The sequence below is a fragment of the Bos indicus x Bos taurus genome, chromosome 1 (assembly GCF_003369695.1).
Source record: "Bos indicus x Bos taurus breed Angus x Brahman F1 hybrid chromosome 1, Bos_hybrid_MaternalHap_v2.0, whole genome shotgun sequence".
NCBI lineage: Eukaryota > Metazoa > Chordata > Mammalia > Artiodactyla > Bovidae > Bos > Bos indicus x Bos taurus.
In genome coordinates this window covers 145,941,753-145,966,712 of record NC_040076.1, presented here as the reverse complement: position 1 = coordinate 145,966,712, position 24,960 = coordinate 145,941,753, and the positions used below count along the sequence as shown (strand labels likewise).

The 24,960-nt window shown below is 45.9% G+C and overlaps 1 protein-coding gene and 1 long non-coding RNA gene across 7 annotated transcripts in view; one reads left to right on the top strand and one right to left on the bottom strand.

Annotated features, from left to right (window-relative positions):
- FBXO25 (F-box protein 25) overlaps positions 1-22,041 on the bottom strand; it is a 28,041-nt gene extending 6,000 nt beyond the window's left edge. For 2 of the 6 annotated variants that reach the window (XM_027548500.1, XM_027548522.1), the window contains exons 1-8: positions 21,932-22,041; positions 11,610-11,750; positions 9,040-9,143; positions 7,900-7,949; positions 5,417-5,509; positions 3,649-3,742; positions 1,625-1,809; positions 517-699 (exon numbers count right to left, since the gene is read on the bottom strand). In XM_027548500.1, coding sequence (XP_027404301.1) covers positions 517-699; positions 1,625-1,809; positions 3,649-3,742; positions 5,417-5,509; positions 7,900-7,949; positions 9,040-9,143; positions 11,610-11,743 — 843 coding nt within the window. In that variant the 5' untranslated portion in view covers positions 11,744-11,750; positions 21,932-22,041. Of the gene's footprint in view, positions 1-516; positions 700-1,624; positions 1,810-3,648; positions 3,743-5,416; positions 5,510-7,899; positions 7,950-9,039; positions 9,144-11,609; positions 11,751-21,545; positions 21,648-21,931 lie in introns of those variants that run through there. The other 4 variants (XM_027548516.1, XM_027548527.1, XM_027548507.1 and 1 more) reach the window with 3 other exon arrangements.
- An 80-nt stretch (positions 22,042-22,121) lies between these two features.
- On the top strand, positions 22,122-23,795 carry LOC113896306. Its single transcript, XR_003512022.1, has 2 exons — positions 22,122-22,240; positions 23,278-23,795. It is a non-coding gene; the product is annotated as an uncharacterized LOC113896306 (long non-coding RNA).
- Positions 23,796-24,960: the final 1,165 nt, after the last annotated feature.

Genomic DNA, 24,960 nt, shown 5'->3' with positions numbered 1-24,960 from the left:
GACTTTCTCCTGGATAGGTACGTGACCCCTGAGGTCTGCGAGCCTGTGTCTGAGGAGACACATGACATCTGGTCCTCCCTGGGGCCTCCCTAGGGCAAGACTGTGTCTGCTTTGGCCCTGCACACTGCTGTGTATGTCATGGGCACCCAGCTGGCGGAGCTGTGCTCCAAAAACCACGCAGCACAGGGGTGGCAGGGAGAGGCAGCGATAAGCGGAGACACACAGCATCCACCAGATCCCAAGGCTGGCCCCATCCTGGGAGGGCAAGGTGCAGGGAGCAGGCGCCTACCCGTGAGTCTCTGAGGGGACACGCCGCCTGGAGAGGGGCCTCCAGTTACAGGAAAGACTAATGGCCCATCCTTGACAGGAAGAAACTGCCCTGGTTCTGCTGCTCTGTTCTGGATCATTTTTAAAATTATGACTTTCTCCACATGAAAAGCAGGCTTTCCCGTAGTGATTCTAGTCCACTCCCTGAAGCGGCCAGGCTCAGCCATCAGGGCCACAACCCCCACTCACCTGCTTCTCCCCAAAGTGGTACTGGCAGAGCTTCTTCCACAGCTGCCGGTCCTCGCTTAGCGCGGACAGTGTCGGGGTCACCTGACCCAGGGTGACGATGTCCCACCCATCCGAGAACCTGTACAGGATGTTGCTGAGCATGTGCACAGGAAGGTCGCTGAGCGTCAGGCCACTGTCCACCTGCTGGGAGGGCCCGCACACTTACTCCAGCGGGAACACGGGAGCTCATCGGTCACAGTGACGTCTCCCTCCTCCCCAATCCTCCCAGATGACACCCTGCAGCGGCCCTGGCTGAACCTGGGGCCCCGGACACTGAAACCCTAGTCCCAGCGTTCGCCGGGTGATGTGGCGTCACTGCACATCAGGGACTTGGGGACAGTGGCATCTGGGGCACGTGGCCTGGTCACGGTCTGGAAAGCAGACACACCCCACATGTAAGTGTCTTACAGGCGAGTGGCCCTCACAGCACAAGCCCCTGAACACGGGAATGAGGCTGCCTGGACACGGAATGTCAGAGCACCCCTGCTAACTGCAGGGCCTTAACTAGGGAATCATCACTCCCTATAAATCTCGCATTTACACGACAAATACTGGCCCAAGGTCACCTCTGAACCCAACCAGAGATAAACCAAACACAGCGTAAGACACTTTAGTGAATGGGGTCAACATTTCTCTTGGTGAAACCAGTTATCAGAATAAACACAAAACATCAAAGACAGCAAGAAATGGAGATGAAAACACCAACCCCAAGAAGCAACAGCAGGTGAACAGTCACCACTACACAGTGCAGTCTTAATTTACCGAATATCATTCTAGTCTAAAATATCTAATCAGGTGTCAAGGTAAATTAACTTACCACCTCATCACCCACAGGACCAGCTGTTTTTAATAATTACCATCCCCACTGTCTTTCCAATGACACCTATAAGCCATTAAAGAGTCTTCTGGCCTGAATCCATCTTACGACAGTTTAATACGTATTCAGGAAATGTAAACAGAAAAAGCCTTTGGAAAAGCTGTGATAGTCTTCCACATACACTCAGAAGTAGCAATGGCTTCTGTGATGTAACAGCAGAGACTACTCACGTTCAGGCCAGAAAGCACATACCTCCGTCATCTGAAGATTCTGCAGCTGCTGCTGCCAGCGGAGAACGGTCTCTAATCGGCAAATCCAGATGTTGATGTTTCCCACCAGCACAGACTTCCCTACTCCTCGGATCAGAATGCACAGGGTGGAGCTGAGGTCTTGGAGAAGATCCTTGATCAGGCGAGGGTTTTGGTGGTCACCGAGAACTGGAATAAACAAAAACGAAACAATCCAACAATCCCATCAGCCCCCATTGTTAAAAATGACCTGCTTTCGGGCTTCCCTGGGGGCTCAGTGAAGGATCCATCTGCCCATGCAGGAGAGCCACCGGGTTTGCTCCTGGATCCGGGAAGATTCCACATGCCTCAGAGCAACTAAGCCTGTGAGCCACAACTATGAAGCCCGTGCTCCAGAGCCTGGGAGCCGCAACTACTGAGCCCATGAGCTGCAACTACTGAGGCCTGAGAGCCCTAGAGCCTGTGCTCGCCAACAAGAGAAGCCGCCACGATGAGAAGCCCGTGCACCACGACTAGGGAGGAGCCCCCACTCTCCGCAACCAGAGAAAGGCCCGGGCGGCAACGAGGACCCGGCACAGCCAACAGAGAAAAGAAGCAAAATGGTTTTTAAAATGGCCTGCTTTCACAACCCAAGGGCCTCTCGACAGACAGCACAGGTGAACAGAATGTGACTTATACACACAGGGGAGTGTCACTCAGCCTTAAACAGGGCAGAAATGCTGACATGCATCGCATGAAACCTGAAGACCTTAAGATAAGAACCAGTCACAGATGGGCAAGTGTTGTTTGATGCTCCTGATGAGGTCCTTGGAATAGTCAAGTTCACAGAGCGCGTAGATGGCGGGTGCTGGGGAGGCGGCATTAGTGTGTATGGGGACAGTGTGTCAGTTCTGCGGACAGCGTGTCGCCGCTGTGGTGGCCACAGCCACAGCGATCCGTGTGTCAGTTCTGCGGACAGCGTGTCGCTGCTGTGGTGGCACAGCCGCAGCGATGCATGTGTCAGTTCTGCGGACAGCATGTCTCCGCTGTGGTGGCCACAGCCTCAGTGATGCGTGTGTCAGTCTGTGGACAGCGTGTCTCCACTGTGGTGGCCACAGCCACAGCGATGAGTGTGTCAGTTCTGCAGACAGCGTGTCTCCACTGTGGTGGCCACAGCCGCAGTGATGCGTGTGTCAGTCTGCGGACAGCGTGTCACCGCTGTGGTGGCCACAGCCGCAGGGATGTGACCGCTCAGTGCCACTGAGCTGTGCACTCAAGATGCACAGGAAAGATGGTATTTTATGTATATTTCACCACAAAAGGAAAATAATGATCTAATTTCACTGCATATCCAAAGTGGCATCATTTTTGAGGTATCACAAGTATGATGAGATTCGAAAACTTCCAAATGCTGTCTGATAGTGTATTTGTGGTTGAGTCTACAATTTTGTCTTTAAATCCATCTCTACTTTCTTTTATACTTAATCATAAAGAGAATTGATAGTTAAAATGGCATATTTATACATAAACTCTTAAAGTTCCATTTATTATTGGCCATTAACTAATCGAGACAAACATTAAGTTAAAAAGAAAATTACAGGCTTGTCTGATGCATAAGAACTAAGTCACAACCTTGGTAATTACAGAATCACTATATAGCAAAAGTGAGCTATGAGTAGTTAACCATGAAGGAGAACGTGTCCATTTAAAACTCAGGGATACTTTCTCAGGGACTTCCCTGCCAGCCCGGTGGTTAAGACTGCACTTCCACTGCAGGAAGCATGGGTTCAATCCCTGGTGAGGGATCTAAGATCCCACATGCCTCACGGTGTGCCCCACAACCTGTCTTTCTCATTACAATATATTCTTCTGTGTCCAAAAGCATCTTTTAAAGAACACCACCAAGAACATCAAGTACCAAGCGGCCAACCGGAGCCCATCACATTATCTGACACCATTAATACTGGGGGTAAATGAAAGAAAAATCTAATCTCCTTGTACTAAGTTAACTAAGACTGAGATCAGTAAAAACACCAGTGCTCGCCTTACCCTTCTGAACGATCTTATCCAGGATGTTGAAGTAGTTCTTCTGGGCCACACCACTCAGCGAGGTCAGCTGGGACTTTGCAATCAGCTGCAACAGCTTGAGAGGGGGAGGGGCTACAGGTGAGCATTGCCTCTGAAGGGACGCCCACCTCCCCACCCCAGTCACCCGAGAAGAAAGCAAAGGATGCAGGTAGGGCTGCTGCTCAACCTCCGCCCTCCAGCCCCGGCCGGTATCCCGGCCACCCCTGCTGCAATCTGTGTCCCCTCCTCTGACCGCCCCAGCCTCACATGAGCCAGGCCTTCCCTGATGGCCCCCCAGCACATCTGTCCCTCTGTCTGTCCCTCCAGCTTCCTTGCCAGTCCTGCCCTCCCACCACTCCTGCAGGTCCATCGGGCCCCAATATCCACCTGCCTCCCAGGCTCCCCCTCCGTCAGAGGCTGGCTGCTCTCAGCACATGGAAGCCGTTGCAGCCCTCCTCGGCTCTGCGGGAGGAGCAGTCCTGGTGGCCAGCAGGGAGGCCAGCGGGGAGGACCCGGGGGGACCCAGCAGCAGGGCCGGCTTCTCGGACACAGAGCTGCCCCTCCCCTCCGCACGTCAGGGACACCGGTCATCATAAACACCGCTCATCTGTAGGAGTCTCCAGTGACCCACTCCCAGCTCTGTGCACACCGGTTCAGGAGCCCTGGGTCAGCCCATCCCCACTGCCTCACGTCCTGTGACTGCTGTGCCCGAGCAGGCCCTCACTGTGGCCACGCCTGTCTGTGGTGCTGGTCAGACCCGTGCCTGCACACACCCGTTCACTGCGGCCCGTACTGTTCCTGAGCAATCTGAGCCCCTCTGGGTGAGCCGCAAACACATTCCAGAACCCAGATCACATCTGCTCCTGTGTCTCTGAAAAGGGATTCTTCATCCCTCCTCTCCAGCCCTCCCTGCTGCCTCTGTCAGTTGCAGAGGGAGGAGAGAAAGTGCCAACTCACACACACTCACACACTCTCGCACACACTCTGTGTTGACTGTGGAGGCCAGAACGACAAACATGACAATCACACGCTAACTGCTGGGGAGGATCACGCCGCTAATTCTAGTGTGTCTACACACATGTGTCCTGTGCTGCAGTGATTACAGAAACCACACCCCAGCCCGGCTGGGGTCACGTAACCAGCCAGCGCTCTGTCCTTGCAGGAGCGCTCCTACAGGCCGCTACGGGGAGTACGTACCACAGCCTCGTGGCACTGTTAAAAATCCCAACTAACAGTTTCATGACTCATCACTTAGTCTTGGCTTAGGACAGTCAGGTGAGTAAACTTGCTAGGCAAATAAAAACAATAAATGGAATATATAGTGAGATCCCTTATTTTCTGAATGCAGGAAAAGGTAAAAATTTCTTCTAAAAATGTATCATTAACACAATAAGGCTTCTATGCAGCTCTGTTTTGTATCAATTCCCTTCTCTCCACTAGCTTGCTCCCCTCTATGGAGCAGGGCTCATGCTCTGGGAAAAACAAAGTAGAAAATGCATATGAAACCACCGGGCAAGAAACCCTGAGAGAAACTCCCGCTTCTCCCTCTGTCTCCAACGTGACACGTGAGGTGGGCTGGAGGGAGCTTCAATCCTCCTCCTCCTGACCCCCACCCCTCATCCCATGGTTCTCCACCAGGAACAAGCACAGCTTTACGCAGCTGCCAAAAGGATCTTAAACATGTGACATGATAATCTTTAGGGCGCAACCACTCCACGTGTCCTCTGGTGGCTCTGAAATGAATACTCACCCTGACCACATAATTGAATCTTCGGATGTCCTGGATCGCACTCGAGAAGTCTAAGCGATTAAAAGCTTCTCCCAAAGTACAGTAGCCATGTCTCTGGAAAAACAGACACAAGTTACGATACCTCAAATCAGCCAACCAGGCAAAATGAACGGACAGCCAACGGGAATTAGTCTGTGCAACTTTTTTAATTTTCGCAAAGGATATTCATTTTCACTATGATTTATTCCATATTTAATTTTAGAGTAAAATTAAAGCCATTCTAAATCTGTCATTTATGTATAATCAATTATGTATATGCATTGACACTCTACACCACTACAGATACAAAGATAAATACTGATTAAATACTTGTCAATTTCTTTTGTTGACATGCATTTGGGGAGGCCCAAATTAAGCCTAAAATAACAAAATAACCAGATGTACTCTAGGCTGTGCAACTACAAATACATAAATCATGCTTGGCCACTACAAAAGGCATCTTCCATGAACACACATGTTGCCATTCAGTTCCTCTGCAGGCAGTCCTGCGTTCGTCCAGCCACTCAGGATCAAGGCCGAGACGCACCTGAGTGGGGCAGGAGGTTTGAATACCAGTGGTTAGGTGGAAAGGGCTGGAGGCAATGGGATATGACAATGGGCAGTGTTCAGGCTGGGAACAGGGGGCCGAGCGCCCCAAAACCCAAGTATGTGGTAATAAGGCTCACAGGTTCGAGGGTCAAAGACCACGAAGGAAACGTGACTTTTTTTTCATTACCAGAAACACTGCTATTTCAGATGTTTTTCCTTAATGATATGCCCCACGTTCTATATTGAGTGCTGTACAGATCTGAACCCTAGGTTTCAGAGACATTTTAAACTCTATCTCTGTTTTTGAACACTTAGAACACAGAGAGGTTTTCAGTTCAGCGTTGTGAGGATAAAGCGTGTGAATAATCACAGAAAACATGAGGAGACAGACGCGCCTCGTGTTTCAAACAGAGACAGGAGCGGGCCCAGCGGGGCGGGAGGTGCAGGGGACGCCTGGTCTCCGACACGAGACACACCCCCAAACCGCAGCAGCCTCGAGGTGCACAGAAGTCAGCAAGATACACTCGTCGCAAATGCTCAACACCACGAGCTGCAGAATGCTTCCCTGGGAGCTGTGGAGGCAGCATCGGTCATAACATGAAACCCATCACAGCCGGTAACGTTTCTCTCTCTCAGTGAACAGCATCCAGACACTGCTGTGACAGACCCTTCCCGGGCAGCAGACACTTGGTGGGCCCAGAGGAGAAGACCAAAGGTGCGATGCTCCACGGAGAGGGGCCCTCCCGACTCCCGCCTGCACCCCTGCCCCGTGGACCCAGCGCCGTCTGAGGCCTCGAGGCCCCTCCCCTGCTGCCTCGTGTGCACCAAAGCAGGACCCTGCTCTGTCTCGGAGTCTTTCATGAGCTCACACAGGTTCTCCCGGCGGCACATCCATTTAACAACAGCAACTACTGCCAAACAGCTCAGAGTAACTCCGTCTCAGGATCTAACCCTTAAGCTTCTAGGAAACGCGGCTGGTTTCAGAACATCCACTACCAACACTGCCAGAGCACTTCACTCACGCTAACATAGTCTAAACACATGCTGAACGACTCCTCCCAAATCATTTCCCCCAATTGTCGCAAAATAAGGCAAAAGCAAAAGGGTCTTTCAGGTTACAGATGGAAGCAAGCTTCCCCAGATACCAAGCAGAGAAAAAGGAAACAGACAGCTGACGTGAACAGACCAGACCTTCTGCCAAGAAAGGGCGATGGCAGGGCTTGAACTGCATGCTCTTTGCAGATTCCAACTTAACTACCAACACCACCTTCACTACTCTACAAATAAACGAGGGTTTACAAGCTGTTCCCACCCTCCCAGGACACACAGGGGCCGAGAAACAGCCCCACCAGCAACAGCAGCTCACTGTGAACAGCTCGGGGAGGGCGGGGAGAAATATCAAAGTACTTGCAGGCCCATACTTGTTCTGAAACAGCCCTCAGCTGAATCAGATCTGTACAGGGCACTGACATGCACCACACACACACACACATACTCACACCACACACACACACACAGGCACATACACCACACACACACACATGCACATTCACCACACACACAGGCACATATACCACACACGCGCACACGCACACTCACACCACACACACACAGGCACATACACCACAGAGGCACACACACGCACACTCACACCACACACACACACACACACAGGCACATACACCACACACGCGCACACACACACACACCCCACACACACAGGCACATACACCACACAGGCGCACACACACACCCATGCACATGCAAACACTGTCTGAAAGACCCTCGTAAAGCTTTCACCCGTCAGAGTTTGGACACTGATTTGATATTGCAAAAGAAACAATTTACTTAATGTGACATCACACAACCAACAGAAACAATACAAAATATACTCTTATTTATAACAGAATACTTACTTCTCTTGTGCTTTCTTTATGGACATAGATCCAGTTTTCACGATAAAAACCTAGGATAAAAATTTGTTTTTAACATCTGGTGACTCATTACCAAATGAGGATTTTGAGGAGCTTCAAAAGCTGCACGTGTAACGCTGTCTGCTGCCGTGTGGACAGGAGACCCCCGGACTCGGCCACGTGCTTCGCGTCCCAACATCAGTTTACAAAGTGCTGAAACGTCATTGCATGAAAGGTGTCATGGCACGGCCACATCTTGGTGACTTAGAAGAAAATAGTGTCACCAGCGACTTCAGCCATCTCCAAACATAAATGGCTATAAATGTGCATTTTGTATATACTCTAATAAAAATTATCTTCCTCTTTCATTGTCCCTATATGGTATTCCATTTAAATACACTTTCCACGTAACTCCTGTCCCAGAGCTTCAAGGATCGAGACTACACTGTCCAGGGGAGCCTCCAGGGGGCGCACGACTGATCACACTAACAGGTCCTCAGTGGCTCAGGGCTGAGCACATGCACAGGCGCCCTCTCAGAGCTGCCCCATCTCCAGGTGCTCGCCCACCCTGCCTACAGGCTCCAGCTCTGACCACAACTATCTCCTGTTCCGAACCAGCAGTGTCTCCTGCACCAAAGCAGTGTCAAGGCCTCTAAAGGTCAGTTTCACTGCTTGGGAGTGAACAGACCTGAATTCAGGACTGCTACTGTGACTCAGTGGTAAAAAACCCACCTGCAACGCAGGAGACACATTCAGGGTTCAATCCCTGGGTTGGGAAGATCCCCTGCAGGAGGAAATGGCAACCTGCTCCAGTATTATTGCCTGGAGAATTCCATGGGCAGAAGAGCCTGGGCAGGCTCGCAAGGAGTAGGACATAGCAACTAAACACACATAATTCAACATTCAGACAGGCTGTTCTGTGGGTTTTCCTGTCCTTTATTTCATTGCTGTAAATCTTACTGATGACTTAGTCAAGCAAACGGCAGAGCTGCGAGACTCTGACCACCAAGTCTGACCTCTGGACACACTATTGCTTATGTAACTGGATCAGCATTTCTGCCCTAGAAAAGCACTGTCAACACAATCCAATTTATCAAAACAGTCCACAAGCAAACATGAGATTATTAACATAAATGATCTTACACTGAGTATTTGTGTCATTTCTAAAATGGTCCTTTTTCCTTTTTTTGGATGCAAATTCGTGCTCTTCATTACTGAATATTTCTTCATCTTCACTATTTAAGATACTGAAACAAAGATACATTTTATTAAAATATTTTTACAAGGATTTCTTCATTTGGATTTTCTTTTGTAAAATAAATAAATAAATTTTGGTTTATTTGGACAATAAATACTTTTACAATTCAGGAGCCCAAAATAAAAATCATGTTAAAATCTGAAGGCAATCACTTAATTTTCAAAGCAATAAATCACACGTTTGAAATCACAAGGCTAGTATCTAAGTTTTTTGTTTGTTCTGAGAAATATGAGGTTTATCCTGGTTATCAGAAAGTTGCATCAGGAACTGATGTACATGTTTTAGAATCTCCTAAGGATTTTGACATGCTCAACCAAGGTCATTTCAGACTTTAAAACTTATATTTATAATCTATACACTGGAAAAAAGTACCTGATACTAATGATCTGCTGTCTCCCTGATCCAATGCTGAGGAAACACCCGACATTTCTGCTTGTCCCCACATTTCCAAAGCCTCAACTAGAATTATTACTGCACTGGCACGTATTCTTACAAAGCATCAATCAAATAATGCTGCCTATTAAGGCCTTTAACTGAAGCCAGATGAGGTAAAACATGTCTTTTATCCACTGAAATACATGTAATTTAAAGCTTTCCCATTTTTTTTTCTTTTGGATGATACAAGATAATAAAATCATAAGGTGATAACTAAACAATTTGAAAACACTTTCTTTAGAAAAAAAAATCTTCCTTGTAGTTAAAAAAAAAAAACAAAAAAAGACTAGGCAAAATGCAGCCCACCCCCTTCCAAAGTGAAGACGCACACAATGGTTACTCTCAGCACACTGACCCTGGACAGCTTTCCAGCTGGTGGCAAAGAGGGGCTCCCTGGAGATTCTGGCCAGCAGAGGTCCAAGCACCGATGCTCAAAACCAAGGAGGTCACACCGCTGGCTTCCTCGCCACCACTCTCTGACAAGAAAATTGTACACAGGCGCCATCCACTAACCCGAATTCACTTTTAATAAAAGCAGCTGAATTTGCCAAATGAATGCATTCATCACTGTCAGAACAGACTTAAACACTGGCAAGAACTGTAAATCATCAAGACATGCAAAAGAGCACTTACCCAAAACAAACAACTTAACATCCAGTGACAGGCGCTAAATAACACCAATTCATAGAGATCGGATGATCCTGTCTGTATCTCATACCTAGTCACACACGAGTTTGCTGTCACGGATTCAAGCACTAAAGGCAGACGCTCTCAAACCTGAACAGCTTTGCTAACGACAATCACAGAGGTATCCAGGAGGAGCAGAACCACACTGCTCCCCAGAAGGACATCAGAGAAGCGGAACCCAGCACGGGGGATGAGGGAGCTGCCCGGCACCTCCCTCCACGCCCTGCCCCCGGAAAGGCAGGCTCAGACACATGTCTGGCTGGCCGAGAGCAGTGAGGGGCACTGGGGAGACATGCCCACGTGTGCTCTGCCACACTCTGCCCTGGGCGGGCCAGGCCGCCAGACTGCCCCTCATCTGAAGGGAGGGAATGGTATGGGGACAAACGTACAGGAGAAAGTACAGACACCTATGCACTTACGCTGTCTGACCTAGTTGAGAGTTAGGTCAATGTGAGATAAAGATATGCAGTATGATCCACGCCAAGACCCGTGACTCTCTGGAGGAAGAGGTCTCCAGACCTCCCACTCCCCAAATGCCGCAGGACACTGGTGACACAGATGGTGAGTGACATGCCACGGCCCGCCAGCCTGCTCCTGTGTCTGCAACCATCCACTTCCATCTGGAGAGGACCACGGCCCCCAGAGCCCCCTGCCGCTCACACACCAGCTCGTGAGGTGGGGACAGGCGTCTCCCTCCTCCCTTCTCCCACCAGGAGGAAGGCAGCCCTGGGGTGAAGCTGCACCCTGAACCGCACAGGTGAGGCTGCACGCTGGGACCCGCAGAGCAACGAGACGCGTTACTTCAGCCCCCAGCAAAGTCACAGCGCCATTCAGGCCTCCAAGAAAGACCTCTCCCGTCTGGTGCAAGCCATTATTATGGGCCTCGGACGTAGGCCACCAGCACTGCATCTTTCCATTTCTTCTCCTTCCTCAGCTATGCGTGCATCTTTAATCGCTTCAGTCGTGTCTGATTCTTTGTGACCCCATGGACTGTAGCCTGCCAGGCTCCTCTGTCCGTGGGGTTTTCCAGGCAAGAATACTGGAGTGGGTCGCCATTCCCTTCCCCATCCTCAGCTATAATGGGAGGTTAATAACAACAACACCTATCTCTCAGAAAGCTATAAGGAGTAAACGCTTTAAATAAAAAGAAGACAGCAGCATCTGTGTGTGGGCACCAGGCACTCCACCAGGCTGAGACTCTGGCTAATAACTTGTCTCCTCACACCAGCCTGTCTGGGGGCGATTCTCAGCCAATTGGTAAGTCACGGGGCTTCAGCAGATGTGACATCAATGTTGGATGGGACACGCCGTGGCTCTGCTGAGCTAGACTCACATGCCATGGCCTATGTCACACTGGCTGTTCTCCCCCTCAAGCTCCTGGCTCCACGCATCACATCTTTTCCAGCCGTCTTCTGTTTTCATCCAACTCCATCCAGGAGATCTCCAGTCCTGGCCCAAAAATGGCATGGTTCACCTATAAAACATGGTTACTTCATGTTAAAAATGTGTAACTGATACGGTTCTTTTCATTTAGAACATGTGTTCATTAATTTTAATGAATACAATCCTATTGAAATGTCTATATGTGCCTTACATGCCGGCTACACACAAGGATAAGACAGTGAAGATAACACAGTACCTCAGTTGTCCTAACAGGGTCAGACAGATGAGGACTGGTGGCTTTACTAGCCCAATCCTGCATGTGTCATGAAAGGTGTCCTAGGGCTGACATCCCAGGTCATGCCTGAAGAAGCAGCACTCAGAGTAAGGAAGAAAGGGGGAAATGACACTAAACAGAAAATCCACTCAGAAGTTAGAAGCAAAGGACACAAGACACTGACGCTCAGCCCTGCACACAGTCAAGTTTGGTGAGGCTGACCACGTAAGGGGAGGAGCGGGGAGTGCCTGACATGAGAACGAAGAGGCCACCGCTGCAAATGACTCAAAGGAGCTGGACTGCATTTTGAGGACACAGAGTGGCCAACAAAGGGACCTCTGCAGAGAGGCGACTCAACGAGATCTGAGCTTCCCAAAGACCTCAGGCTACTCAGTCTCTCTGCCAGCACCTCCCGTCTTCCCAGTAATAAGTGTCCTCTGAAATTACATGGCTGCTGCCTGCCTTTCTCAAGAAAATATCATGTCTTGTTCAACTCTGTATCCTAATACCTGGAATGATGCCAGGCACACAGGGAGCTCACCAATCACTGAATGAATGGAAGAATGAATGAAACACAAGCAGATCCATGACTCAGAGGAGAGGGTGAGGCAAGAGAGTAAGGTAGGAAAACCATCAGCATCCAGACATGACCACAGGAACCGTCTCTCAGACAGAGACCAGACAGAGTAGGGCAAGGAGAGAGTCAAGCCACAAGCTCTAAGACTCACTGACATCTAAGGGACAGGCAGATGAAGAGGAGCCAAGAAAGGACACCAAAAAGGAAGAGCCACAGATGTAGTGGAAATGGGAAGGCAAGACAAGAATGGATTCAAGAAAGAAACCATCGGCAGGGAGGTAAGTGTGATAAAGAAGCCAGTACGGTAAGAACTTAAAAGTATACATTGTATTCAGCTGTACAAAAGGTATTTCATAATCCAACAGAAAGTTTCAATAGAGTAACTGTGTTATACTAACCTCATGTCCAAAGTAAATCTGGGGTATTTCCCTAATATCACACATCATGTCACAGAGTACACAGGAGATTAAAGTGTTTAAATACTATCTCCCAAATATATTTAATATAACTCACAAAAAATAAGCTATTAAATAGGCATTTATACAGGCTTAAAAAAGATAAAAATATTTCAGAGAGAAATGATAAGCCTTCAACAATATTCCTGAGTTAAGTACAAGTGCCCAACATGAAACGTATGAAGTAATTTTCTGCCATACCAAGAGGATCTCAAAACCTTGTTAAACTAATTCATCAGAACACATCTTTTTTAGTCATATGTTATTTAAATCCTTGCTTTAGAAAATAATTAAAAACAATTACTTAAATCTCAACAGTACATCAATAAAGCTCATATTACACTCTTGTTTCACAACTACAGATCACCCTGAAATGCAAAAGCTGCCACCCGTGTCCAGTCAATCCAGATAAAACACAAACAGGGGAAAAATGTCTGTTAGGACTACTCTGACAATTGCCAAAGTATCTTTCAATATCATATTTAAACTGAATTTTAGAAGAATCAAATGGCAACCATACAGAATATTGCCAATAGGTCCAAGATACGATTTCTTCAATGACAAATATATAAACACAGACTAAATGCATTGTTCCAATCCCAAAGAAAGGCAATGCCAAAGAATGCTCAAACTACTAAACAACTGCACTCATCTCACATGCTATCAAAGTAATATTCAAAATTCTCCAAGCCAGGCTTCAACAGTACGTGAACCGTGAACCTCCACATGTTCAAACTGGAAAAGGCAGAGAAACCAGAGACCCAACTGCCAACATCCAGTGCATCATCAAAAACGCAAGAGACTTCCAGAAAAACATCTACTTCTGCTTTACTGACTATGCCAAAACCTTGCATGTGTGGATCACAACAAACTGTGGGAAAATTCTTCAAGAGATGGGAATATCAGACCACCTGACCTGCCTCCTGAGAAATCAGTAAGCAGGTCAAGAAGCAACAGTTAGAACTGGACCCGGAACAACAGACTGGTTTCAAATCAAGAAAGGAGTATGTCAAGGCTGTAAATTGTGGCTGACCTTATTTTGGGGGGCTCCAAAATCACTGCAGATGGTGACTGCAGCCATGAAATTAAAAGACGTTTGCCCCATGGAAGAAAAGTTATGACCAACCTAGACAGCTTATTAAAAAGCAGAGACATTACTTTGCCAACAAAGGTCTGTCTAGTCAAAGCTATGGTTTTTCCAGTAGTCATGTATGGATGTGAGAATTGGACTATAAAGAAAGCTGAGCGCAGAAGAATTGGTGCTTTTGAACTGTGGTGTTGGAGAAGACTCTTGAGAGTCCCTTGGACAGCAGGGAGATCCAGCCAGTCCATCCTAAAGGAAATCAGTCCTGAATACTCATTGGAAGGACTGATGCTGAAGCTGAAAGTCCAATACTTTGGCCACCTGATGTGAAGAGCTGACTCATTTGAAAAGACCCTGATACTGGGAAAGATTGAAGGCAGGAAGACAAGGGGACGACAGAGGATGAGATGGTTGTATGGCACCACTGACTCAATGGACATGAGTTTGAACAAGCTCAGGGAGTTGGTGATGGACAGGGAGGCCTGGTGTGCTGCAGTCCATGGGGTCGCAAAGAGTCGGACATGACTGAGAGACTGAACTGAACTGGTTGTTACATTATGCATCCCTTCCCTAAAGGTATACCAGTATACTCCTTTGACGAAATGAAAAAAACAAATGGAAGCCCCCTCCACATACAGTATATGTAAATACATTTATACATAATTGCAGATGAAGGTAGTCAAAATGCACAAACTTATAGAATAAACAGGTACTATGGATGTACTGTACAAGCTAGTTAAAACTGCTGTACATTATATATGAATGTTATAAAAACAGTAAATCTTATGACTTCTCATCATGAGGAAAAATACTTTTTTTTCCTATTTCTTTAGTGTTGTATCTATATGAGATAATAGATGTTCACTAAACCTACTGTGATACTCATTTCGTGATGTATGTAAATCAGATCATCATGCTCTACATGTAACATTTGGTTTAAAAAACTGAAAATAAAAGCTACCATATGATTCTGCAATCCTACTCCTGGGCATATATTTAGAGAAAAACACGATCTGAAAAAATACATGCACCCGAATGCTGACTGCAGCAGTGCTTACAACAGCCACGACATGGAAGCAATGGACAGAGGCCTGGATAAAGAAGACGTGGTACATACATACAGTGGAATATTACTCAGCCACTAGAAAGAACGAAATCATTCCATCTGTAGCAACATGGGTGGACCTGGAGATTGTCATACTGAGTGAAGTAAGTCAAAGGAGGAGGAGTATCACATGACATCCCTGATGTGTGGAATCCTAAAGAAATGCTGCAAACAGTAAGACTCAAAGACTTAGAAAACAAAGGGAAGACACAGTTTTGGAGTTTGGGACGGACATGTACACTCTGCTATATTTAAAACTGCAGAGAGAAGTGGGAGGGGGGTTCAGGATGGGGAACACGTGTACACCCGTGGTGGATTCATGTTGATGTATGGCAAAACCAATACAATATTGTAAGGTAAAAAAAAAAAAAAGAAAAAAGAAATGCTCAAAATATAAGAGTTTTCCAATCTCAAAAAAAAAAAAAAAAAAAAAAGGACAACTAACAAGGACCTATTGTACAGCACATGGAACTCTGCTCAATGTTATGTGCCAGCCTGGATGGAAGGGGGGTTGGGGGAGAATGGATACATGTATATGTATGGCTGAGTTCACCTGATACTTTCACTGTTCACTGGATACTATCACAACATTGTGAATCAGCTATACCCCAATACAAAATAAAAAATTTTAAAAACTTATATACAGTGCTATCAGTTCAGTTCAGTCACTCAGTTGTGTCCGACTCTTTGCGACTCTCCATGGACTGCAGCACGCCAGGCCTCCCTGTCCACCACCAACTCCCAAAGTTTACTCAAACTCATGTCCACTGAGTCACTGATGCCATCCAACCATCTCATCCTCTGTTGTCCCCTTCTCTTCCTGCCTTCAGTCTTTCCCAGCATCAGGGTCTTTTCAAATGACTCAGTTCTTCTCATCAGGTAGCTAAAGCATTGGAGCTTCTGCTTCAGCAGCAGTCCTTCCAATGAATATTCAGGACTGATTTCCTTTACAATTGGCTTTGCAGCCCAAGGGACTCTCAAGTCTTCTCCTACATCACAGTTCAAAAGCATCAATTCTTCAGCACTTAGCTTTCTTTATGGTCCAACTCCTATATCCATACATGACTAATGGAAAAATCATAGCTTTGACTATATGGACCTTTGTCAGCAAAGTAATGTCTCTGCTTTGTAACATGCTCTCTAGGTTGGCCACAGCTTTTCTTTCAAGGAACAGGCATCTTTTAATGTCATGGCTGCAGTCACCATCTGCAGTGATTTTGGAGCCCCCAAAAATAAAGTCTGTCACTGTTTCCATTGTTTCCCCATCTATTTGCCATGAAGTGATGGGACCAGATGCCATGTTCTTAGTTTTCTGAATGTTTAGCTTTAAGTCAGCTTTTTCACTCTCCTCTTTCACTTTCATCAAGAGGCTCTTTAGTTCCTCTTCACTTTCTGCCATAAGGGTGGTGTCATCTGCACATCTGAGATTCTTAATATTTCTCCCAGCAATCTTGATTCCAGCTTGTGCTTCATCCAGCCCAGCATTTCACATGATGTACTTTGCATATAAGTTAAATAGGCAGGGTGACAAAATACAGACTTGTCATACTGCTTTCCCAACTTGGAACCAGTCTGTTGTTCCATGTCCGATTCTAACTGCTGCTTCTTGAACTCCATACAGATTTCTCAGGAGGCAGGTCAGGTGGTCTGGTATTCCCATCTCTTGAAGAATTTTCCACAGTTTGGTATGATCCAAACAGTCAAGGCTTTGGCGTAGTCAATAAAGCAGAAGTAGACGTTTTTCTGGAATTCTCTTGCTTTTTCTATGATCTAATGGATGTTGGCAACTTGATCTCTGGTTCCTCTGCCTTTTCTAAATTCAGCTTGAACATCTATAAGTTCTCGGTTCCTGGACTGCTGAAGCCTGGCTTGGAGAATTTGACCATTACTTTGCTAGCATGTGAGATGAGTGCAATTGTGTGGTAGTTTGAACATTCTTTGGCATTGCCTTTCTTTGGGATTGGAATGAAAACTGACCTTTTCCACTCCTGTGGCCGCTGCTGAGTTTTCCAAATTTGCTGGTATATTGAGTGCAGCACTTTCACGGCACTTTTATATATAGTGCTATATGTCACTAACGTCTCAGTAAAACTGGGAGGGGAGATGTTATGTAGAAAAATGCCCCTTGAAGAATTCTTTTTAACAGGAACAAACTGTAACAATTAAAATATCTAAAAGAGGCTTTGTTAAATATATGTTATTACACCAGGGATATAAGTGACTGTAAATAATAATTGTGTGAATATTTATTATCATAAAAAGATATTCATAGTATATTAAGTAGAAGAAGTTTTAGGAAAATATATGCAATACTTCTGTGTATTTCTACATCTGAGCACAAGTTTATACATGTGTGCACAGAAAAAAGTCTAAAAGCAGATAAAGCAAAATGTAAACAGTGAATACCTCTGTATGTTTCAATTTCAAGTGATTTCACGTTTGAATTTCAAGTACATTATTTTTTCTTTGAGATATTTTTATTTTTAATATTTATTTTCTTAGGTGAACATGTATTAACCATGTGACAATTTTTATAGAACACAATTTGCTGATGTGAAAGACAGAAATGGTGACATTGTTAACCTATATTATTTGATTCCTAATGTAGGTGAAGAATTATCCCCAGTATTTGTTTCTTTTTTTCTTTTATGATTTGTAAGCTCACAGGTTTAATAAATTTATTATTTTAGTTTTTTCCTTTCTTGTAGAATTTAGAAGTTTTTGTATAGTTAAATTAATAAACTTGGTTTCTCATTTAAATATATATATGTATGTATAATGCACTCTTGTACTGAGTGAGTGAAGAGAGAATGATTAAAAGAAATTCTGTGCAAAAAGCAAACCATCTGGGAAATGCGTGAAGAAAAATGAGGACATGAGCTTAGCCTTGGAGCATGTTTAGACCTTAAGTGAATGGAGAGGAAAGAAAAAATACCAATCACAGAAATGATGGGTGAGAAAAATATGAAGACAGGAATACATGTGACATGATTGAGAATAAACAGAACAGGCCGGCTGAAATAGAGAAATTTACAGCAAGGCTGGCAGGTATGTTGAAAAAGAGACTAGGAGAATGTTGCCTATCAGAGATATTGGACTTTATTCTCTAAGTAATTCAAAGTTTCGAGCAATCCAGCAATGTGAGCAACACTATTTTGAGAATCATTTGCCAGGGTCTGCAGGATAAATTGAAGGGGAGAACAGAGGCAGAAAGAACAACTACTTAAGCCGTAGAAACCTCTTGTCGACACGTCAGCTGACAAAATCATTTAAGACTTTATGACACGCATTGTACTTGCCTCTGTGAACACCATGCCCACTCACCACTTAATGCATTTATATTCAGGCCTCACAAGCAATCCCTATAACATTTACACCAAGTTTCTACTGTAAAGTTAAGAGTCATCTTGGGGTTTCCAGTAAGATAATTGATTGCTTTACAACTACCAAAACTCGACAGATAATCACGGTGACTTCAACAACTCTGTGAGAAACAAATTTATTTGGCCTTAATTTTTCAGCTGCTAGGGAGTGAAATGCAGCTAAATGGGCCATGGAAATAATAATAGTACATTTCCAAAGGTTTTATTTTCAACACAGAGTAAAAGATTTGTTTCAAAACAAATGTGTATATTCCATCCTATAAATGTGAATAATCTTTATACTTATGCTTTATACTTGCATATAACCTTTTTTTAAAAATTGATGTATAGTTGATTTACAATGTTGTGTTAGCTAAGTAATTCAGTCATATACATATTTTTCACATCCTTTTCCATCATAGGTTATTACAATATGTAACCTTATATAATACTCAAATGTAATCTTTATGCTTTAGTTCATAAACTAAAGCAGAGATTCTGGAACCACAGTGATCACAAACAGTAAACTGCCCTCCCCCCAAAAAAGAGCCATCACAGAAAAGAAAAATAAGAAAACACATGACTTGCAATGTGAAAGACTTGGCTCTCAAATTTTCAAAACTGTTCCCAGTGTGAGACATCTAACAAATCTGCATACTGAAAAACAGTATTACTAAAGTTTTGGAATGATGACAACCATCATCTTGTATGGAAATGTATCTATCTGTTCTACTAAAAGATCTGAACTGCTAGCATTTTACAAATTTACTTAAAATCACTATTTTTTTTTAAATTTCCAAATACAAAAATAAAAACTAGAAATTACTCCTGAAAATTATTAAATGTGTAAGAGTAACGACTCAAAGTGTGGCTACTCTTGTGAAGTAGCTGGTACAATCTGCAATATTATGCACATTTTACCAACTAATGTCAGAGAGCATATGGGGCTATCTATTGTAAACCTTTCCTTGATGTCTATTCTATACAGCAGGACATGGAGGTGAAGCACTGCAACAGAACAGGACTTCGTGAACTTCATTTACCAGCTCAAACTCCTGCACAAGCGAATCAGAAGTAACCAAAAAATGTCTTTCCTTCAAAAAGTTAACTTTCTGTTAACTAATGATAACAGAAGCAAACATTTACTAGATCTCAGTATGGGGTAGGCATTACTCTAGACAATCTACCTCTACTATCTTTTAGTCCTTACACTACCCTACAAGGCAGGAAATGTTACAATCCCCTTTTAAGAGTTTAAATCTGTATTTTACAGATGAAGGAACTGAGGCCCCAAGGTTGGTGGAGCTGGGATTTACAGCCATGGAATCTCAATCTACGATCCATCTCTAGCACAACACTGTTATGACGGCAATTCCTGGATACCACCATCCATCTCTATCGCAACACTTTTATAACAGCAATTCCAGGACACCGTATAAAAACAGATGTCATAAAACTGCAGGGTTTTTTTCCCTTATTTTTTTTGGCTCATATGTCATACATCAGATATGATCTAAAGTAATGCCATAAACTTATAGCAGAAAGGCAAAGAAGAACTAAAGAGCCTCTTGATGAAAGTGAAAGAGGAGAGTGAAAAAGTTGGCTTAAAACTCAACATTCAGAAAACTAAGATCATGGCATCCAGTCCCATCACTTCATGGCAAATAGACGGCAAAACAGTGGAAACAGTGGTTGATCTTATTTGGGGGGGGCTCCAAAATCACTGCAGATAGTGACTGCAGCCATGAAATTAAAAGACGTTTGCTCCTTGGAAGAAAAGTTATGACCAACCTAAACAGCTTATTAAAAAGCAGAGACATTACTTTGCCAACAGAGGTCTGTCTAGTCAAAGCTATGGTTTTTCCAGTAGTCATGTATGGATGTGAGAGTTGGACTATAAGAAAGCTGAGCGCAGAAGAATTGGTGCTTTTTAACTGTGGTGTTGGAAAAGACTCTTGAAAGTCCCTTGGACTGCAAGGAGATTCAGCCAGTCCATTCTAAAGGAAATCAGTCCTGAATATTCATTGGAAGGACTGATGCTGAAGCTCAAAGTCCAATACTTTGGCCACCTGATGCAAAGAACTGACTCATTAGAAAAGACCCTGATGCTGAGAAAGACTGAAGGCGGGAGAAGGGAACGACTGAGGATGAGGTGGTTGGATGGCATCAGTGACTCAGTGGACATGAGTTTAAGTAAACTTCGGGAGTTGGTGATGGACAGGGAGGCCTGGTATGCTGCAGTCCATGGGGTCGCAAAGAGTCGGATACCACTGAGCAACTGAACTGAAAGTAATGGTTGATCTAAATATAAAACACAAGACAAGGAAAACATATGAAAGGAAACAGAGCTAATAAGTTTAAAAAGGCTATATATACCTTGCTTTTTTAAAGTCAGATGGAAAGTAAATGGAGTAACAGTACTTATCTCAATCACTAAACTGATTTTCAAAACAATAAAAACTATAACTGTAGAGCAAGAGCTATTGCTATATATACTAGGAACAAGCACAAGTTACAACGAAAATAAAAGGCAGTTTCGTATTTAGACAAAAAGCTGGCAAAGGAGTTTCTTCTCCAGTATTTATCTTTCATCATCAATTTTGAGAAAATAATTTCCATTGTTCTGAGATAAGAATGACTGATTCTTCATTTGATAAGCATTTGACTTTTTCTGTTGCTTTCTTTTCCTTACAAGACTTCCAAACAATGTTGACAGATAAAACATGAATATGGCTTCTAAGTGTGGAAGAATCTTATCCAGAGAGATCAAGCAGGGGTAAATCGAGGGCTGGAAATCAGAAATGGGGTTTACCATACGAAGGCCTGAAAGATAATCACAGATGCCATAAGGAAACGGAAAACAGTCCCGAAAGAGGGGAAGTGGAATAGGAAAGAAGAGAACGCGAGTTATTTCTGATTAGGGCTGGAGGGAAGGGTTTGCGAGAGGCAGGAAAGGAAGGTTCCTCAGGACTCCTTTCAGATGAGTCTTAGCAGGCCAGGGCTGGGAGAATGGGCAAAGCCGAGCTTACCGCGAAGAGAAGGATGCAAAATGCAGAGGCGTCAGCTCAAGAAAAACAAGGAAGGCAACCGCAGAGGGGCCGGAGCCGAGCGAGGGGAGACGACTGACGCCGGGAGGACGGCTCTGGCCTGGGGAGGGCGGAGCCGGAGGGCGGACTCACAAGACGCCAGGCCGAGGGACGGGAATCCCGGAGACGGCGGGCGGGGGGCGGTGGGCAAGGGGGCCAACCTGGCGGGGGCGGGAGGCGGTTAAGGACCGGGCGGGGTCGTGAAGGAAGCTGGACGGCGTGTCGCGGAGGGTGGGCGCGGGGTTGAGGCCGGAAGGCTGCCTCGGTCCCCACCTGACGCGCGAACGCCTACAGTCCCCACCTGGCGCACGCAGCATCGCACTCCTTACCTAGCGCGCCGACGATCCCGACCCCACCTGGCGCTCAGAAGCCCACAGCCCGCACCTGACGGCGGAGCGTCAGGCTTTATTGCCGGAAGTTGCCCGCCGCCTACCCGGGAGCGCCACGGGAAAGCCCCGCCCCCGGCCGCGCTGATTGGCCGGCGCGGCTCCTCGAGGCCGTGTTGCTACCCTGATCTAGGAGTCGGCAGTCCGCGCGTGCGCAGTGGGCGTCGCCTGCCCTAACCTACTGTGCTGCTGACTGCCAGTTCGCAGTGGGTGCGGCCCGGGCCGGAGGGTCCCAGCGCTGCGGAGTCCTAGGTAAACTGAAGAATGTGGGTACCTGGGCCCTGACTGCCGTGTGGACTGCAGATCTGATCACCCCCGCCTGCTCAACCTTTCCAACCCAACCGCTGCCCGGAAACCATGTGAAATTCCTGGTTGTAGCTTCACTTTACGCCCAATTACCCTGTGTACCTAGTTACTTTGTATATTGAGCTTAATATTAATATATTAAGATCGCACAGAATATTCACTGAAAGTACTGATACGAAGAGCTGATTCATTGGAGAAGACCTGATGCTGGGAAAGATTGAGGGCAGGAGGAGAAGGGGGCGACAGAGAAGGAGATGGTTGGATGGCATCGACTACTCAATGGACATGAGTTTGAACAAGCTCCGGGAGATAGTGGAGTAAGGGAAGCCTGGCATGCTGCAGTCTATGGAGTTGCAAAGAGTCGGACAAGACTTGGCGACTGAGCAAGGACAACTACTGAGCTTAAGGCCCAAGTCCTTTGTATTTATAAACGGTTTAGAGTACTGCTCATTTTTTGGAGGTGGAAGTGTCAGCCTGTGGGGTTTTCCCAGTAAGGAGACAAGAATGTGGGGTACTGGGGCAGGGGAGGAGCAGAGTCCTGGTTGTGACCAGTCTCCCCCATCTGTGGAGAGGACCAGAGGCAGGAGGCTGGGGATTGACTGAGGCCAGAACCTCTCTCTGCTTTGCTTTCTCCACAAGTAAAATGGAGCCGGTAGAGGCACTCACCTCAGGGATCTTGATAAGAATTGAGTTAACATGCTCAAAACATTCAGGACAGCGCCTAGTGTACAGTCAGCAGTATGGTACATGCTCCTCATGGCCATGTTTTCATTTATCTTTGCTAAATACTGAGTGTGGACTCTGCTGGGGCATGTGTATGCAGATAAACATATCTGCGAGTGGAGTTAGAGAGAGCCTTGCTGCTCAAAAATAATGTGTGTATCCTCTGACTGGGAACCAGGACCCTGCTTCAAAGATACTCTATTGTTTCTTCTGACAGTACCTCTCTTGTCTCCGCATCCACTCCCTTCCTTAATTAACAGCTGCTTGAACCTGCCTGTTGGAACTCGGAGAAGGTCATGGAGGCTGAATGCAGCCCATTTCCAAGGATTCTGTGCCCAGGAGCTTCATGGGGTCCTGCTTGGTATCAAGGCATGTACACTAATGCTCATAGTGGTTTATTGGTTGGAACAACCTATATACCTGTCTGCAAGGAAGTGGACTAACAGGTGGGAATATTCAAGCAGTCAACCACTACCCAGTGGAAGAGAATGAGCCTCTGATACATGCGACAATGTGGATGCTTATTAGGGATAGTATGTTAGTGAAGGAATGCAGACACGGAAGTGTATGCCATGTGATTCCATGTGATTCATGTGAAATTCTAGAACAGACAGAGCTACTGTGGTGATAGAATGACACCTGTGGTGGCTTTGTGGTGCCAGAGGAGTGCAGGGCAACTTTCTGGGGTGGTTTGGAATGAGAATATGAATGTGTTAAATATCACAGAGCATGTCACTGGAAGTATGTTAAACCTCAATAAACCAATACATATTTTTCATTGGCAGAAACATTTCTATCTGACTTTTCCTGATCGAATTTTATGCAACATGTTGACTAGTAAACTTTGATGAGGGGGTCATAGATGCAGAGAAATCACTTTAGTGTGAGCAGTCAAAGAAGATACTAAAATACACTTTGGCAGGTGAGGAGGGAAAGCATAGTCTCCTAACTTAGTAGGGAATCTGACAGGGCACATGTTTTTGGCAACATCCCGTACAGCCATGCTCCCTTTCCTCAAATGTAAAGCCCAGGTAGCAGGTACTCCAATCTAGAAACAAAAAATGCTAGGTCTCTAAGTCTTTCCCAGTCCTGGATCTTGAAATTCCATCCACAAGTTCAAGGGAGCATCTGTCCACACAATCCTGTTCCTCAAGGCTCACACCAACCTTTTCCTTATATGGTGATGACAAGGACAGTTCTGATCATGACAATGGTGACATGAGTGGCTGACCTTTACCTACTGCTCACTGCACAGCAGGCTTTGTGCCAGATGCTCTGCTTGCCTTATGTCCAAGATTACCCTAGAAGGTCAGTCCTATGTGTCTTGAAGATGAAGCCCCATGGCTTCCAGAAAGCTCAGCGACCTTGTTGGAACCCCACAAGTAGGCTGATTCCAGGGTATGGCTTGGTTAGGCTGACGCCGTCATTGTGTGTCCATCCTCCCTGGGAGGCAGCCCACTGGGCAGGGGCTCCTTCCCCTAGCCCTCCAGTGCTTATAGTCTTTACCAGTCCCTAGAAAATCACAGGGGCTTCCCAGATAGCTCAGTGGTGAAGAATCCTCCTGGCCAATGCAGGGGACTGGGGTTTGATCCCTAGGTCGAGAAGATCCCCAGGAGTAGGAAATGGCAACCTACTCCAGTATTCTTGCCTGGAGAATCCTATGGGCAGAGGAGCCTGGCGGGCTACAGTCCATGGGGTCACAAAGAATTGAACAAGTTTAGCAGCTACCCAACAAAAGACAACCCAAGTTTCTTGTAAATTCTTTCAGTCTCCTAAATCCCAGCCCTGCCCTGCCTCGAGCTTTGCATGAAGACTGTAAGCTCTCTGAAGGCAGGGACTAGGGCCTGATACTTTACAGAGCCCTGAAAGCCGAGTTCTCTGTAGAGAAGGCAGAGAGAGGCTAGCTACCCATCCAGCAGACACCACTGGATCTCACAACACGA